At 44.6% G+C, this 19,087-nt stretch overlaps 1 protein-coding gene across 2 annotated transcripts in view; it reads right to left on the bottom strand.

Moving 5' to 3' along the window:
* Positions 1-12,653: 12,653 nt before the first annotated feature.
* The window catches only part of ARHGEF37 (Rho guanine nucleotide exchange factor 37), a 103,186-nt gene continuing 96,752 nt past the window's right edge, over positions 12,654-19,087 (bottom strand). For both annotated transcript variants that reach the window (XM_060634666.3, XM_060634667.2), the window contains exon 13: positions 12,654-12,947. In XM_060634666.3, the coding sequence (XP_060490649.1) occupies positions 12,669-12,947 (279 nt within the window). In that variant the 3' untranslated portion in view covers positions 12,654-12,668. The remainder of the gene's footprint in view (positions 12,948-19,087) is intronic.

Here is a 19,087-nt window from a genome sequence, read left to right as displayed (position 1 = left end):
GTGAAGGGCAGAGAGAGAGGGGGAGAGAGAGAATCCCAGGCAGGCTCCATGCTCTCAGCACAGAGCCCAATGTGGGGCTCAATCTCACAAGCTGTGAGATCGTGAGCTGAGCCAAAACCAAGAGTCAGACGCTCAGCTGACCGAGCCACCCAGGTGCCCCCTGCCTCTTCATTTTATAGGTAAGAAACAACTAATACCCAAGAGGGGCAGTGACTTAACCAAGGTCACCCGGCAAGTGTCAGTTTCAGGACCCGGGAAGGCTCCCTGACTCTACACCTGGTTATTTTACTCTGGCCTCTCCAGGGGCAGTGGAGAAGTTGAGACGGAAACCCCAGACTCCTGACGCTAAACAACAGCACACAGGAGAGAAGGAAAGTCAAAGCACTAAATGCCTGTATTAGGAAAGAAGACCTCAAATCAATAATCTAACTCTCCACTTTAAGACACTGGAAAAAGATCAATGAAGCCTTAAAGCAAGCAGAAGAAAGGAAATAATAAGGTTTAGAATCAAAATTAACAAAATCAAAGAACAATAGAAAAACTCAACGACCAATAGTTGGTTCTTGAAAAGATCAACAAAATTGACATACCTTTAGCTAAATTGACCTAGAAAAAAAAGAGAGATGATTAAAATTATTAAAATAAGAAATGAGGGGCGCCTGGGTGGCTCAGTAGGTTGAGCATCCAACTTCGGCTCAGGTCATGATCTCGCGGTTTGTGAGTTCGAGTCCCACATTGGGCTCTGTGCTGACAGCTCAGAGCCTGGAGCCTGCTTCGGATTCTGTATCTCCCTCTCTCTCTGCCCCTCCCCTGCTCACACTCTGTGTGTGTGTGTGTGTGTCTCTCTCTCTCAAAAATAAATAAACATTAAAAGAATAAATAAAATAAGAAACGAAAGGGGACATTACTTCCTTACAAACATAAAAAGGATTATAAGTGACTACTATACATAACTGTGTGCCAATAAATTAGAGAACTCAGGTAAAATGATCAAATTCCTGGAAAGACACAAACTCTTAAAACTAATTTCATAAGAAATAGGGAGGCCTGGGTGACTCAGTCGGTTGAGCATCTGACTCTTGATTTTGGCTCAGGTCATGGCCTCTGTGTTCGTGAGTTCGAGCCCCACATCGGGGTCCCCACTGACAGTGCAGAGCCTGCTTGGGATTCTCTGTCTCCCTCTCTCTCTGCCCCTCCCCTGAATGGTCTCTCTCTCTCTCTCTCTTTCAAAATAAATAAATAAACATTTTTAAAAGACACAACACTAGTTTAATAAGAAATAGAATGTCTGAATAGACCTGAAACAAGAGATGGATTTAGTAATAAAAAAAAAAAAAAAAAAAAAAAAAAAAAAAAAAAACAACTACGCACAAGGAAAAGCCCAGGTCCAGATGGTTTCACTGGTGAATTCTACCAAACATTTAGAGAAGAATCCGTACAATTCTTCACAAACCCTTCCAAAAATCAGAAGAGGAAGGAACACTTCTCGCCTCATTCTATGAGGGCAGCATTACTCGAACACTAGGACCAGACCAAGGCATCATGAGAAAAGAAAACTACAGACCAATATCTCTTATGAATATAGATGTGAAAGCAATACACACGAGGACTTAACCACAGAATTAAATACCATAATGGGAAGAGATTTATACAGATGTCTCTGGTTCCCAGAAGATTCCCATCCTCAAAAGCAATAAAAGATAATGGTGATACACGAAATTAAATTTAAGCATAGACGTATAGTGGGACCATTTTGGAAAGATAGGCAAAGACAATTCATAAGAATATTTTGTTCTGCAAAGCAGGACTAATAATACTTTTCGGCCCCACCTCTCCAACATTTTTTGGAATCATTTTAAGGCTCGCTTAAGGATCATAGGGATGTTGAGAGTATTTTAAAGCCCTCTAGTGTAAAATAATTACTGTTGGGACTCTTCACAGTTTCTAGAACATGACCTTGCTCGTGAGCTCCATTTTATCCCTTGTAGTGAGTTATCTCCTGACTCAGGGCCTTTGCTTTTGCTGTTCCCTTAACCTGGAGTGCTGTGCCCTCACCTCCCTTTATGCTCTGCTCCCATTCTTCACGCCTTGGCCCAGATATCACCTTCTCGGAGAAGCCCTCCCTGGCTATCTGATCTAAATTGAACCTCTGAAATTAGCTGGCTTGTCTACGTGAAGCCCAAGCAAGACAGGAGAGCAGGAACAGTGTCTGGTTACCCACAGTATCCCCCCAGAGCCTGAGACAGCTCCTGCCACGTGGAAGAATGCTATTAAATGAAAAGTGATCCACATCTCTGAAATTGGTAGCTGGGCCTGTTGTCCAGATGAGGAAGCTGAGGCTCGGGGAGGAGAAATGACTTACCCCAGTTTCTGTGACAGGTAGGGTACGCGTAAAATTTATTGCCCAAATTGGGAGGTTTGGGCCCTGGACAAAAGCTAACCTGGACAGAATATGGGACAACAGGTGTAAACTAACTCGAACAGCAAACAAAGACACACGGTCACACTTCAGAAGGGGCGCTAAACTCTGGCAAGTGTAAGCCACGTTCTTGCTGTCGCATCCCAAGTTCTATAAAAAGTCAAGGTCAGCAAATTACTTTCCCCGAGTGCCCTGTCCCACAGGGAACACTATCCTGCCTAGCTCAGGATCAGCTGATCCTCATAAGTCTCCGCTAACTTTGCTGTTGCCCAGAAGTCCCAAAGAGGTTCTCCATAGCGGGAACCCAGATTTCCTCCGTCAAAGTAAGTGCGGCAACAGAACAAATTAAATGAATACAATTGAATAAATTAGCTGAATAAAATTAAACCTACATCTCCTTTGTGAAGGGGGGGGAGGGGCTTGAGCAGCAGGCCTAAGGAGAAGCTCGCGAGATAACTCTGCTCTGCCGATGCCGACTTGTCTCAGCATAGAGCACGGCAACGTGCCTGCCCTTTGACCAGGTCTCCCCGTTCCTGGAAATTCCACTTAAACGTGAATGAAACTAAGAGAAAGAGCTAGTGAGACAAAAAGATTTGTTGAGGTAGAATGGAGACGGGGAAGCTGAGTTGGAGGTCGGAGTCGCGCAGGCCTATGTTTGGAGTTCTGTTCCATAGCTACCAAGATGGTAGCCAACAATCCCGGCATCCTCATGCCTGGCGCTCCTCCAAGCAGGGGGTAGGGTCTACTCTCCTCCCCTTGATTCTAGACCAACAACCCTGGGAGTTGCTTTGACCAAAAGAATGCAGCAGAGAAGGTATCGTGCCAGTTCCCAGCCTAGGTCTTAAGGCGCCTTGGGGTCTCTGCGTTCGGTCTCTAGGAAGCCACACGCCCAGAAAGAAGTCCAGCCAACCCGCCAGACACATCGTGTGGACACAGAGGCCCTGGAGGATGAGCGACCACAAAGAGAGAAACCAGCCAGCCCCCAGCCATTTCAGCCTCCCCTGCGGAGACACCAGGCTTCTCAATAACCACCCCCCCCCACCCCCACCCCGGGATCCTCCAGCTACAGGGAAGCTGCCTCAGTCAGTATCTGTGTGGAGCAGAGATGAGCCAACTCACCAACTGATCGTGTTGCATAATCATGAGCAAATAAGCTGGTGTCATTGCCTTAGCCGCTGCATTTGGGGGCAGTTTGCCACACGGCAATAGATCGCTGAGACACTATTCGTATGAATTTTGGCCCATCATTAAAATTACACGAGCCTCAGTTTCCTTATCTGTAAAGTGGGATCATTTTAAGTTAAAAAAAAATTTTTTTTAACGTCTATTAGTTTTTGAGAGAGACAGTGTGAGTGGGGGAGGGGCAGAGAGAGAGAGAGAGAGAGAGAGAGAGACAGAATTGAAGCAGGCTCCAGGCCCTGAGTTGTCAGCACAGAGCCTGACGCAGGGCTTGAACCCACAAACTGCGAGATCATGACCTGAGCGGAAGTTCGACGCTTTAACCGACTGAGCCACCCAAGAGCCCCTAAAGTGGGGTAATTTTAGTACTTAACCTTATAGGGTTGTGGTGACATCCAAACGTTTAGTGATTTTGTGGAATATAATAAGCTATGATAATCTGATATAATTTCCTGCAGGGTTGAGATTCTGTAGGTTAGTGCATGAATTCTGTTGGATAGAATCATATGGAACCTGGGGCGCCTGGGTGGCTTGTCGGTTGAGCGTCCAACTTCGGCTCAGGTCATGATCTCACAGTCTGTGGGTTCGAGCCCCGCATTGGGCTCTGTGCTGACGGCTCGGAGCTTGGAGCCTGCTTCTGATTCTGTGTCTCCCTCTCTCTCTGGCCCTCCCCTGCTCATGTCCTGTCTCTCTCTGTCGCAAAAATAAATAAAAACATTAAAAAAAATTTTTTTAAAAAAAGAATCATATGGAACCATTAGAAATCACAAGCATAAAGCTCATGAACAACTTTATTTATTAAACAATTGGAAGCAAAAATTAAATAATAAAATGTTTTCAAAAAAGAGTGACCCAAAGACAGCCATTCTCATTCTAATGAGGTAAAAATTTTCTGAATAAAAGTTGGAAGGCAATGTAGAGAAATGAAAACCATTAATGTTTTGAGTCATGGGTTTTATATAAAAATGTACCTTTAGGATTTTCTTTTCATTGTTGTCAGCTTCTTAACAATAAATCACTTTAATGCAACTTCCAAATGGGGATAAAAGTTTGAAGAAAACATGGAGAAATGAAACCGTGTACTTGAATTCTGATTTCAGTGAAAATGTTCTCTACTAAAACTTCCTTTAATTCAATCTTCATAAAACATAATTTCAGTGCAATTATTAAATGGAAAAGCTGGCCATCGAGTGATTCATCCAGTGCTGTTATAAGCTCAGCAGGGAGCGAAGCGCTTGTATTCCTTCATTTATTTAACAAATAGTAAAATCCAGAGCTCAAGGGGAGGGCTTTCCATGCACTTGGAGTTTGATGCCTCTCTGAAGCTCTCTAACGTCAGCGTCAGTGCCGTTATCATCATTCCCATTGCGCAGATGAGGAAACTGAGACTCAGAAGTTGAGTTCCTTGCCGGAGTCATTTGGTCTGGAAGTGGCAAAGCTGAGGTTTGAATACAGGTCTCTTGAGTCTCTCTTCTCACCTTCCCTCACTCCTTTGCCCACAGCAGCACAGACTGCTTTGAATGTTTGTAGACTAAATAAACGGAGACTGGCCAAGCAAAGGAGGGAGAACCGAGGGGCAACACTTTCACAAAACAACAGCTTGGAGTCGGGAGGCCGGGACTTGGATTCTGACTCGCCCTGTGGCCATTCCTCTGGACCTTTTTGGTCTCACAGGCTGAATGAGGGATTTGGATAGATATTTAGGAAACTTAGGAAAATAACCCAGACCATAATCCCTTGGACCTTAATTTAAACGGATTATAGCTAGTGTGTTAGTCCTAAAATTGTACTGAAAATATGCCAGTGGCACTCAGTTACTATTCCAAGCAGCATCTAGACTTAAAGTGCCAAGATTTGAGTTCAAAGACTGGTTCTGCTTTTGAGTGACTTTGGGCCAGTTTTCTAGCTCTCTGACTTTCAGTTTCGAAGATGGTTGCAATCCTAATCTCCCTGGATGATCATGCGACACTCTCCAAGGGAACCCACGTGAAAGAACCAAATGTTTAATAAGTACACATATCTTAAGTGAGAGACACCTTAATGAGACATCAACCTAAAATTATATAATATATACAATTAGCATAAATCTGTTTTGATGTTTCCTAATCACTCAGCAATTCTTTGACAGTAGATACATATTTTTGATATAGATTGCCACGAGGGAAGGAAATGAATGTGTTGCCCTGACTCCGTAAGATCCATGAGACAGGGACCATGCCTGTCTGGTTCATAACCACCCCTCGAGCCAGCACAGCGTGTGGTCCACAATAGACGCTCAACAACTGTGTGATGGGTGAGTGACAACAAGCCTGTATCTCCGTGAAGAAAGAGTTCAGAGCCAAGACGGAAGTTCTCCCAAGTTCCCTACCTCATCTATTTCATGTGTATAGCATACAAAGCACCTGGAAAGATGCACAGTGTCGTGAGTCATCAGGGCAACACAAATGGGAACAAATGCAGTGCGACCACTATACATTCCTGCGGTGATGAAAATTTTAAAAACCGACCATACCAAGTGCTTGCAACATTGTGGAGCAACTGGAACTCTCGTACGATATTTTTACAAACATTTTTTAATGTTTAGTTATTTTTGAGAGAGACAGGGTGTGAGCGGGGAAGGAAGGGGGGCACAGAGAGCTCATGAACTCATGAACCGTGAGATCATGACTTGAGCCGAAGTCGGACGCTTCACCGACTGAGCCACCCAGGTGCCCCTCTCCTACAATATTGATAGGAGGGCAAGATGATACAAATGCAAGATACTACGGGGCGCCTGGGTGGCTCAGTTGGTTGAGCGTCTGACTTGGGCTCAGGTCGTGATCTCACGGCTCTGTGAGTTCGAGCCCCGCATCGGGCTCTGTGCTGATGGCTCGGAGCCTGGAGCCTGCTTCGGATTCTGTGTCTCCCTCTCTCTCTGCCCCTAACCCACTCGCATTCTGTCTCTGTCTCTCTCAAAAATAAATAAACATTAAACAAAATTTTTTTAAATAAAAAAACAAATGCGAGATACTACTTTGGAAAATAGTTGGGCAGTTTTTTAAAAAGTTAAACATATACCTCCCATATGAGCCAGAAATCACATTCTAGGTATTTATACAAGAGAATGTTTTTAAAAATACGTCCACATAAGGATGCACATGTGAATTATCATAGAAGCTTTGTTAACAATAACCAAAAGCTGGAAACAACCCAATGGTGGGTTGAATAAACAAATTGAATGAATAAGCAAGTGATGAATAAATAAACAAATCGTGGTAACGTTCATTCAATGGACTAGTATTCAGCAATAAAAAGGAAAAAACGACTGATGCAGGCAACAGCATAGATGAATCTTAAGTGCATTATTCTAAGTGACATATGCCAGATTCAAATGACTGGAGAGTGTATACAGTTGATGCTTGAACAATGCAGGGGTAAGGGGCACCAATTCTTTGTGTAGTTGAAAATCCACATATCACTTTTGACTCCCCTGAAATTTAACCAGTAATAATCTTCCGTTGATCACAAGCCCTACTGATAACACGAATAGTCAATTAACGCATTTTTTGTATGTTACAGGTATTGTCTACTATTCTTTTGTTTACAATTTTTTTCAATGTTTTTATTTATTTTTGAAGGAGAGAGAGAGAGAGAGAGAGAGAGAGCATGAGCCGGGAGGAGCAGAGAGAGAGGGAGACACAGAACTTGAAGCAGGCTCCAGGCTCTGAGCTGTCAGCCCAGAGCCCAATGCAGGGCTCGAACCCACAAACTGTGAGATCGTGACCCGAGCCGAAGCCGGACACTCAACCGACTGAGCCACCCCAGGCGCCCCTACCATATTATTACATTAAAGTAAGCTAGAGAAAAGAAAGTGTTATTAAGACAAGCAAACTTTTTGGCATGATAGAAATTTTCTAGACTGCATTGTGGTGGTTACATAACTGTCTATGTTTGCCAAACTGATTGAATGTTATACTTAAGTTGGTGCACTTTATTTTATATAAATTACACTTCAATATAGCTGATTTTTAAACTACATATCTCTTTCGTTGTTTGTTAACATGGATTGCTTTTTGAGGTAGTGAGTGTCCTGACCCGGGAGGATTCCAAAGATAGGCCAAATGGATATCTGTCAGGCATGTAGTAGACGGGATTCCTGAGTTGGGTGCAAGCCCAGATAGATGGCCTTGGAGTACTTAGGGTTATAAAATTTAGGCTTAAGGTCAGTATTGCCTAACGCGTAGTAGAAAGAACAATGGTCCAGGAGTCAAGACGCATTCATTCATTCGCTCATTCATTCATCATTTACTGAACACCTCCCATGTGCCCTACACGGCTCAACCGTGCTGAGCCTGAGCTGGTTCGAGTCAGGATTCCATGCAATCACAGCTAGAAGAGCCCTAACAAATGTAAGCCCATAACTAAGTATTAAATTGGCTGATACTGACTGCAAATGCGGAAGGAGATCAACGAGGGCTTCAAGAAGTCAGGGAGACCACCCACCCTTCTTCGTCTCCATTGCCTCAGCCTTGGTCCAGGCTGACCCTGCCTCCCACCCAGACAATCACAGCAGCCTCCTGACCTGTCTCCCTGAGCCCACTCTAACTTTCGTGGACCCATTCCGTGGGCCCAGTCTGGCCACAGCAGTCGGAGGGTTTCAGCGGCCTCCTGAGATCCAGATCTGACCCCACTACTCTCCTGACAACATTCTCCCATGCTGTTTCATGGACCCAGATTAATGTCCAAACCCCTCAACATGGTTCATAGGACCCCCAGTGACACAGCTGTAGGTGGAAGGAAGATCAGCCAGGGAGGAGTTAGGGTATCCCTGTGGGCTGGGCCGGGGAGCAGGATGGCAAGGAGAGATGATCAGGAAGCAAACCCAGCTGGCTGTGGCCTGGCTGTACTGCTGGCCTGTGCCACCCAGGCCTCCCTTTCCCAGATCATGCAGCGATGAGACAGGTGATCTGGAAGGGTCCTTTCACGTCCAGGGGTGTAAGTCTAGGCACGTTGCCTGGCTGCCCCTCTGTCTCTGTCTCTCCGTGTGTCCCTCTCACTCAACAGACACCTTTGTAGAAAATTATTATGTGTGGCTATGAGTCACAGATTAAAACTGGCTCAATCTGCAGGAGGCTTCCCAGCCCATCCTGCTGACATGATTCTCTGCCCAGAAGAGCTCGAGGGTCATGTTACTGACCGGAAGTGCAGAAGAAAAGCTGGTGAGTGTACTTAGAAATGGGAGAAAGAATGCACTTATAGCCACCCACACTCTCCAGACAATGCTCATTCCCTGGAATCCAGTAAAAGGAAGTGAGTGGGAGACAGAGTGGTCCAGTCTATCAGATCTTTCCGATGCCGTGCGTCCGGAGCGCTCAGTACACTACTGGGGAGGTGTTTCCTTCCAGTCAAATGGAAAGGTCGCTAAACTGGCCATGAATCAATGGGCCCCTCAGTCTTGGCTTGACCTGGACGATGTTACTTCATTCCTTTGCCAACTAATCCAGCACAGTAAGAACAGCTCATCTCATCAAACATTTCAGATTATTTCCAGCTTCATAAGCGATACGTGTTCGTTAAAGAAAATATAAAGCACGAATAATTAAATATATATTTCTTGTTTTGAAGTTTACTTATTTTGAGAAAGAGACAAGGAAACAGAGAGAGCATGAGTGGGGGAGGGGCACAGAGAGAGGGAGAGAGAGAATCCCAGGTAGGCTCTGCACGGTCAGCATAGAGCCCAATGTGGGGCTGACCTCATGAACCCCAAGATCATTACCTGAGCTGAGATCAAGAGTCAGATGCTTGGGGCGCCTGGGTGGCGCAGTCGGTTAAGCGTCCGACTTCAGCCAGGTCACGATCTCGCGGTCCGTGAGTTCGAGCCCCGCGTCAGGCTTTGGGCTGATGGCTCGGAGCCTGGAGCCTGTTTCTGATTCTGTGTCTCCCTCTCTCTCTGCCCCTCCCCCGTTCATGCTATGTCTCTCTCTGTCCCAAAAAAAAAAAAACATTGAAAAAAAAAATAGAGTCAGATGCTTAACTGACTGAGCCACCCAGGCGTATGTATCTATATCTATCTATATCTATATCTATATCTATATCTATATCTATATCTATATCATCTATATTTCTATGCCTATGTCTATGTCTATGCCTATGTCTATGTTTATGTAGATATATCCTTTAATCTCACATTTCAACAGAACAAATGCTTTTCTGTTTTGACCAAAATGGTATTGCAATTGCACATTTCCTCCTGCACCCAATTATTTTCTTTAACAACATGTTGTGAACAGTTTTCCATGTCATTAAATTTTCTTCTACATGTGATTGGATACCCATGGGTATTCTCCGATTGAGGCTAGTCTCTGTATTTCATTTCACCCTTCAAAAACACATCCAATCCCCAAAGCACTGGCAGGCACTATAGATTTCCTGAAGATTCTGTGGGCCATGGAGGGGAAAGTTATATCGTCCACCAGGCTCAAATGTCCCACCTGATAGCTCTGTCCTCCCTGTAGTCTGGCTTTCCAGCTGCCCCTACATAGGTACAGGGGATTTTGATTTAGTCAAATCAAATTCTGGGGAGTATTGGTGAGTGGCTGGGTGGTGATGGAAGGAGGGACAAGCCTGGCTTTGATCAGTCCCTCAAATCAGGGCTGAGCCTCACTTCATTCTAAGTCCTCTGTCTACTGTGTATCCAACCTTCTTCCTTCAGACGTGTCAGGGGTCAGTGGTAGACTGACAAAGCACAGGAATATTTCCTGTGGTGTGATGTGTGGGAGGATCAAAGGGGAAGTGTCTCTTACCCCGATGACCCCAGCCCCAGTGAACCTGGCCCAGCTCATGTGGGACCATGATCCTCCCTTTCTCTCCCTAGCTTCATGGGTACTGGAGGGAGGCAGTCTGACCAATTGGCACGAACTTTGGCCTAGTGTTATCACTTTTCCTGAGAAACTCAAAAGTGGCCAAGCAAATCAAAGGTCTTTTATGACCAGGAGGACAAAAGTCCACTCCAGCCATTAGCCATTGATTATTCCTCACCACGCCTTGGGCAAGATCCTTGCCCCTGTCTCACAAAGAGTACAACTGAGAGTTACTCTACCAGGTCCCTGCATGATGCCGAGATGTCTTATCAGACTTGGAGGCAGGCTTGGGGCTTGTTCAGAGAGAGAAGGCTTCTTGTTTGTTTGTTTTTTAATGTTTTATTTTTGAGAGAGCGCAAACAGGGGGAGGAGTAGAGAGGGGTGGGGCAGAGGATCTGAAACCAGCTCTATGATGACAGCAGGAAGCCCCATGTGGGTCTTGAACTCATGAAGCATGAGATCATGACCTAAGCCCAAGTCCGACACTCAACTGACTGAGCCACCCAGGTGCCCCAGAGAGAGAAGGCTTCTAAAATCACACCCAGGGGCGCCTGGGTGGCGCAGTCAGTTAAGCGTCCGACTTCAGCCAGGTCACGATCTCGCGGTCCGTGAGTTCAAGCCCCGCGTCAGGCTCTGGGCTGATGGCTCGGAGCCTGGAGCCTGTTTCCGATTCTGTGTCTCCCTCTCTCTCTGCCCCTCCCCCGTTCATGCTCTGTCTCTCTCTGTCCCAAAAATAAATAAAAAACGTTGAAAAAAAAATTTAAAAAAAAAAAATAAATAAATAAAATCACACCCACTAAAGTTGGGGGTGCTGGGGTAGGGGAAGGGAGCCCCGTGTCCTGTCCTGCAGAGGACAGATTCATATCTAAAACCAGGATTCTTCACAACGACAAAACGGTAATTATGTGAGGTAAAGGATGTGCTAACTAACCTTACTGTGGAAAATATTCTGTAATCTATACGTTATCAAATCATGACATTGTACACCTTAAGCTTACACAATGTTATATGTCAACTGTATTTCAAGAAAGCTGGAAATAAATACATAAGTAAACAAACAAGTAAATAAATGGTAAATCAAGCCAGGATTTTTTTCGTTCCTGGTAGGAGTGGCAGTAACGATCTGTATCAGGAACTTTAGAAAAGTCTTAACCCTTTGGTCCAGCAATTCCATTTCCAGGAATCGCTCCTAGGGAATAAATCCTCAATATGGACAAGACTCCACACAGACAGGTGTTCATCGTAGTATTATTCATGACAGCTGAAAAATGAAATCAACCATGCCTATGCTTAGCAATGGATGAATGGCTAACATTTAATTGCATTTCACTGTTGGCGAAGCATTTTCCCTGCATTGTCTCACTGAATCCTTGCAGGAACCCTGGAAGGTAAATACTGGTATTATCCCCATTTTGCAGGTAAGGAAACTGGGGCACAGAGAGATTAAAGAAGATGCCCAAGATAAAATCATTAATAACACAGCAGAGCCAGGATTTCCAGCAACAACAACAAAAATGCTTCTGTTGAAATGGTTTTTATTAAAAAGGATCAAAATTCATATATGGAATGATCACAATTATATAAAGCAATGATAATAATAATAATGATGACTCAGAGATTTATTTATTTATTTTGAAGTTTATTTATTTATTTTGAGAGGGAGAGAGCAAACAGGGGAGGGGCAGAGAGAAAGAGAATCCCAAGCAGGCTCCACACTGTCAGTAGGGAGCCTGATGTAGGGCTGGAACTCACGAACTGTGAGATTGTGATTTGAGCTAAAAGCAAGAGTCAGACACTTGGCCGACTGAGCCACCCAGGTGCTCCTCAGAGATTTATTTTTAAAGACCTCAAAAAAATATTATAGTATTTCTATACTATAATATCTATAGTATCCTCTTTAGGTACTCACTCGGTGTGTGAATATTTTGTGACTTTTGGTGGGGAAGAGTCCACCTTTCCCTATTTTACACAATTACATATTTTTGTAATTCAGGGGAGACATGAACTTTTGTTTGTTCTTAAATAGGAATTTAGAATTAATACTGCAAAAGGATGGTTCTCAAATGGAAGTATTTTAAGCAACAGAGGAATTATCCGGGGTAAAAGGACCTTGCCAGAGTAGCCACTAGAGAACCCGGGAAGTTTCTGACTGGCCCTCTTTGGTCTGACCTAGCATTACCTCAAGAGTATGCAAAGGACAGCAGAGCAGAGAAGCCAAGTAGGGGTGAGGCTCAGAAAACACATCCCGGGAGAAAACTTCCAAATGTTGGTCCCAGACCATGGGGGAGAGCCCAGGAAGGTTTTTCAATGACACGCCTGGGCACAAGGAAGCTGGAGGCATCTAGGCTTACCTCTGTCTTCTGCACAGCAGGCAGACAGCAAGCTCTCCCCGCTGTGGCCACACCAAGGGGGCCAGGGAAGATGGCCCCAGGGCAGGCCCATTTCTCTCCATCAGTTTTCTCCCAACACATGCACACCCACTTTTTAAGAATGGATAATTCTTGCTCAACCTAATGTAAAAGAGGAATAAAAATTTATTTTGAAAACTTTGTCTATAACATACCATCAAGGTGGAAATACTGAGTTTGTTGGACAAATACCTTTCGAAACAGCCCCCACGCCGCTCCTAGAGAGGAATCCAGAAGCCCCTGCCCTCTGCCAAGCACCGGTTCCACCAGGGAGTCGTGAGGGCTAAGGAGGCTTCCGATGGGGACAGAATGAACGCCTTGGCAGGCAGGGCAGGCCATCTGAGGGCAGCTGGAGAGACAGGGCCCAGGGTTTGGGCCAAGGAGGCTACAGTGCACAGGGCCGAAGGGAACGGTCAGGGGCTGCTCAGAGGTCAAGGTCAGACCAGCACATGCTTTACCAGCCGCCTAAAGCCAGTGCCTTTATGTTTAAGAACTTGGTTAATTACAGACTTTTTCCAAAATAAAATAATAGATATCATTATAGAAAATGCAGAAAAAAAGAGAAGTAAAAAAAAATGACCATTTTTCTGATACATTTCTTTTATTTTCAAATGCATTTTATTATTAAATATACTTTCCCTTTGAAAGTAAGCGAGGAGTGTTCTGTGTTTCCTTTAAACTTTCCTGTGTTGTTTCAATGTTTGAGGAACACCTACTTTATTGATGTTAAGTAATGTCTACTGTTACTTTGGTAAACACAAAATAGGGCAGAAACAGTATATTTTTTTTACCTGAATATCTTTCATCTAATGTTTGGGAAACTTTGTTTTTTAGGATGCAAAGCAAATACTCAAGAAAAAAGTATATGTCTTTGAAAATGATATAACTCAAAAGGTCCAGAGTGAAAATCAGCTCCCTTCCTTCCCTCTCCCGCCTCCTAGCCACCCAGTTCCCCTCTTTGGGGAAAACGGGTTTTTACTGTTTTTTATTCATGTTGGCAGAGAGTATCTTTGCATTTGCAATTGTATGTGTTTACATTTTTTAGTGATGTGTGTGTGTGTGTGTGTGTGTGTGTGTTTACAGTAATCGAAGTACTGTGTTCTACACCTTGCCTTTTACACAGTACAGTTTGAGGATCTTTCTACAGCACATGTAAAGAGTCGGTTGGCTGTGACCTCGCCCCTATTGACCTAAAGGGTCCTTCTTGGTGTCTAACCAGAAACCCTGACAACTCTCAGCCCCTCTACTCAGGCCTGCAGCCCCAAGCAGATGAGAGAGACAGGGAGTGGGGTGGTTCAGAGCTCCCTTGACTCCCTCCCTCCCTGCCTTCCTTCCCTCCTTCCCTCTCCTGCTTCCCTCCCCTCTCTCCCTCCCTCCCTTCCTTCCTTCCTTCTTTCCTTCCTCCCCCTCCACTGCCCCCTCTTCTTTCTTTCCTTTTCTTCCTGCTTTCTAAAATGAAAACAGCTCATCGTGGCTTTTATCTACTCTGATTACTAATGTAAAACATGCTTAATTGTAAAATGATCAGAAAGTACCAAAAAAGAAAAAAAAAAGTCAATCCTACCACTATCCAGAAATAATCACCGTGAACATTTTAGTGTCTCTCTTTCCAGTTATTTTTTTAGGAATGTATGTATTTTTTTCACCATTTTCACCATTTTCGAGTGTACAATTCAGTGACACTACATTCACAGTGTTGTTCAACCACGACCACTACCTAGTTCCAGAACATTTTCATTGCTCCAAAAGGACACCCTGTACCCATCAAGGGGTCATCCCTTTTCCCCTCTCCCAGCCCCGAGGAACCCTTCATCTGCTTTCTGTCTCTACGGATTTGCCTACTCTAGATATTTCCTATGAAACGGAATCATGTAATATGTGGTCTTTTGTGTGTCGCTTCTTTCACTGAGCATAATGTCCTCAAGGTCCATCCGTGTTGTGACCTTGATCAGCAACTTCATTCCCTTTTATAGCCAAATAATATTCCATTGAAGGGTATATCATACTTTGTTTATCTATTCATCAGTGGAGGGACCTTTGGGTTATTTCTTCCTTTTGGCTGCTGTGAACACACACACATAAGATTTTGTTTGAACACTTGTTTTCAATTCTTTGGGGTGTATCCTTTTTTTTTTTTTAAGTAGGCTTCACATCCAGTGCTGAGCCCAACACGGGGCTTGAGCTCACGACCCTGAGATCAAAACCTGAGCTGAGATCAAGAGTCGGACACTTAACTGAATGGGCCACCCAGGCGCCCCAGTTTGGGGTATATACTTAAAAGCAGACTTGCTGGGTCGAATGGTCAGTCTATGTTTAACTTAGAAAATACCAGACTATTTTCTGCAGTAGCTGCATCATTTTACATTCCTACCAGCAATGTAGGAAAATTCCAATTTCTCCACATCTTTCCCAACACTTGTTATTTTCCACTTGTTTGTTTGTGTTACAGCCATCCTCATGGATATGAAGTGGCATCTCGTTGCCATTTTGTTTTGTTTTTTTTTTTTTTTTTATTATTTTAAATTTTTTTTTTTTTCAACATTTTTTATTTATTTTTGGGACAGAGAGAGACAGAGCATGAACGGGGGAGGGGCAGAGAGAGAGGGAGACACAGAATCGGAAACAGGCTCCAGGCTCCGAGCCATCAGCCCAGAGCCTGACGCGGGGCTCGAACTCACGGACCGCGAGATCGTGACCTGGCTGAAGTCGGCCGCTTAACCGACTGCGCCACCCAGGCGCCCCCTCGTTGCCATTTTGATTTACATTTCCTTAATGACTAATGACATTGAGTGTCTCTTCATGTATTTGTTGGTCATTTGCATGTATTCTTTGGAGATATATCCAAGTCCTGCGCCCAGGTAAAAAGTTGGGCTGTTGGGGGGCGCCTGGGTGGCTTAATCGGTTGAGCATCTGACTTCGGCTCAGGTCATGATCTCGCGGTCCGTGAGTTCGAGCCCCGCGTCGGGCTCTGTGTTGACAGCTCAGAGCCTGGAGCCTGTTTCGGATTCTGTGTCTCCCTCTCTCTGACCCTCCCCCGTTCATGCTCTGTCTCTCCCTGTCTGGAAAATAAATAAAACGTTTAAAAAAAAAAAATTAAAAAAAAAAAAAGTTGGGCTGTTGGGTCTTTTCGTGGTTTACTTATACAACTTCTTTATATATTCTGAATACAGACCCTCAACAGATATATGATTTGCAACTGTTTTCTTCCATTCTGTGGGTTTCCTTTCACTGTCTTGGTTGTATCCCTTGATGCATAAAGGATTTTTATTTTTATGAATTCCAGTTTATCTGGTTTTTTTTTTCTTTCCTCACTTGTGCTCCAGGTCATAAAGACTCGCTCCTATGTTTTCTTCTTATACTTTTAGATCCTCATATCCCGGACTTTTATACATTTGAGTTTATTTTTCATAGGGTATGAGCTAAAGGTCCGACTTTATTCTTTGCATGTCAGATACCCAGTTGTCCCAGCACCCTTTGTTAACGAGATTATTCTTTTCCTCTTGAATGGGTTTAGCATCCTTGTTGAAAACCAGTTGTCAAAGATGTGTAGAATTATTTCTGGACTCTCGATTCTATTCCACTGACCTATATGTAAGACTGTTCTCATGCAATACCACGCTATTTTGATTACTGTAGCTGCAGAGCACGCTTTGAACTCAGGAAGTGTGAGTGTTCACACTTAGTTTCCTTTTTCAAGATTGTTTTGGCTCTTTGGGATTTCTTGCAATTCCCGATGAATTGCAAAATTGGCTTAAAATTTACCGCCTTAACCATTTTTTAACTATGATAACCATTTTTAAGTGTACATTTCGGTGGCATTAAAAACTCCAGAACTCTTTTCACCTTGTTAAACCGAAGCTCTAGGCCTATTAGACGGTAACTCCCCATTGTCCCCTTCCCACAGCCCCTGGCGACGGCCATGCTACTCTCTATCTGTATGACTGGACTACACTGAGTGACTTATGTAAGTGGAATCACACAGTATTTTTCTTTTAGTGACTGGCTTATTTCATTTAGTGTAATGTCCTCAAGGTTTATCCATGTTGTACCGCACGTCAGAATTTTCTTCCTTTTTGAGGTCAGATAATGTTCCATTGGAGAGACGCACACCACATTTGCTTCTCCACTTACCTGCCAACGGACACGTGTTGTTTCCGTGTTTTGTCTGCCATCAACTCGGATATACAACTGTCTCTTCAGGAACTTGTCGACAATTCTTTGGGGGTATATACGTAGAAGTGAGATTGCTAGATCCCCTGATAATTCTATTTTTAATTCTTTAGGGATCTGCCACACTGTCTTCCACAGGGGCTATACCATTTTATATTCCCACCAACGGTGCACAGGGGTCTAATTTCTCTGCCTACAACTTTTTTTTTTTTTTAACGTTTTATTTATTTTTGAGACAGAGAGAGACAGAGCATGAACGGGGGAGGGGCAGAGAGAGAGGGAGACACAGAATCGGAAGCAGGCTCCAGGCTCTGAGCCATCAGCCCAGAGCCTGACGCGGGGCTCAAACTCACGGACTGCGAGATCGTGACCTGAGCTGAAGTCGGATGCTTAACCGACTGAGCCACCCAGGCGCCCCAACCTACAACTTTTTTTTAACTTCACATATGGCCATCTTTCCGTGTCTGTGGTATCGAGGACCGCCTAATCATTTTACCACATTTTACAGCTATACTACAATTTGTTGCAATGATCTCTCAATGTCGTCTCTCATAGTTATTTCGAATTTTTAACTATCATAAATAAGAATGCCGTGAGCTTCATTATAATGTACATCTTTGTGCACTTATCCAATTATTTCCTTTGGGTAAGTTCCCAGAAGTGGACTTCTTAGGTCGGAGGAGAGGCATACTTCTAAAGCTTTGATGACTGTTGCCAAATTGTCCTCCAAAAGTATCAGACCAACACCCACTCTGAACAGCAGTGGAAAGGGTTTCTGCCTCAAACATGGTCCACATGATTTTCCGCCAGCGTAACTTCCAGAGGGAGAGTGTAAGGGCCCCTGGCATGCTCCTTCACTGGGCAGAAACCTTGAAGAAAATAGGAACAGTCTCATTCGTTCAATAGAGAGATCCTCCTCTTAGATGCGGAAGGGGCCCGCTGAAGCAGCCCGCCGAACTGTCATTATAAAGATACTTTGTTTGGGTTTCATTGATGCTGGCTTGTCTGTTGTCTGTTTCTTCCTCTAGGCTAGAAGCTACATGCAGCCAGGGACAGTGTCTGTCTTGTTCACGTGAATTCCAATGTCTTGTAAAGCACCCGGGACAGGGAAGATCTCAGAAAATGTTAGTTCTCAGTAGGATGGGGGACAAGACAATTGACCACAAGCTGGAACTCTGTGAGAGTAGGGATGGCTTCTGTCACCACCTCTGTGTCGCCAATGCTCGCACACTCTCTGGCACATAGTGACTGGTCTGTATTTGTTGACTGAATAAATGAAAGTGCCCGGCTCTAGAGTGTCTTTGGCAGTTAGCAGATCTGAAGACTCCTAGTTCGGTGCTCTTTCTTCTGCCTGCTGTACTCTCTTACTTAAATTATTCAAATGTCTGCACTGAGTTACCGTCTTTATGGTCCCTTGGTCTCTGTGCCCAAGGTCTCTGTGCCCATAACAGCCACACTGCTGCAGCCAAATAGACAAGCATGGGACATCACCTGTCGGCAGCTCTGAAGTTCCATCCGACACTCTCAAACAATTTTCCAGTGGTGAGGACCAGGAAGGGAATTTCCCCGTGCGTGCCCAGCTCTGGTCCATCTGTGTCCCCTTCGCTTGGATGCTGTTCTGTAGGCTGGAGTCAGCATGAGAGCTATTTTTGACTAAGTGGCTACCTAATCTTACATAACCCTCAGCGATTCAGGCCAAGGTCATTCGGCTTAGTGCATGAAAGGCACTTCAGAGACAACGACCCCCCTTCCCCAGAGCCCCTCTGGGAGACCCAAAGCTTGGAGAGTAGTGCCATGATGGTGACTCCAGGCCCCTAATACAATGCCCAGCGAGGACCTCCTGAACACAGCTCAACCTCTGTAACATTTCCTGGGAGAATTCCCCGAATACCGCGTTCCGATATCCCTGGCACTTGGATGGGATTACAAAGCCAGGAAGCAGGGTACTGGGAAGCCCTCACCACCACCCCATACACACACCCAGGCCCGCCCTTAATGTGCAGTTGCAGAAGCTGAAGATACTTAAGAGGACCCACGGATAGATAGGCGAGATCTTTGTCCCTCCTGGTGGG

Source organism: Panthera onca, chromosome A1 (assembly GCF_046562875.1).
Source record: "Panthera onca isolate mPanOnc1 chromosome A1, mPanOnc1 haplotype 2, whole genome shotgun sequence".
In the NCBI taxonomy this organism is placed as follows: domain Eukaryota; kingdom Metazoa; phylum Chordata; class Mammalia; order Carnivora; family Felidae; genus Panthera; species Panthera onca.
This window is presented reverse-complemented; position numbering and strand designations above follow the sequence as displayed.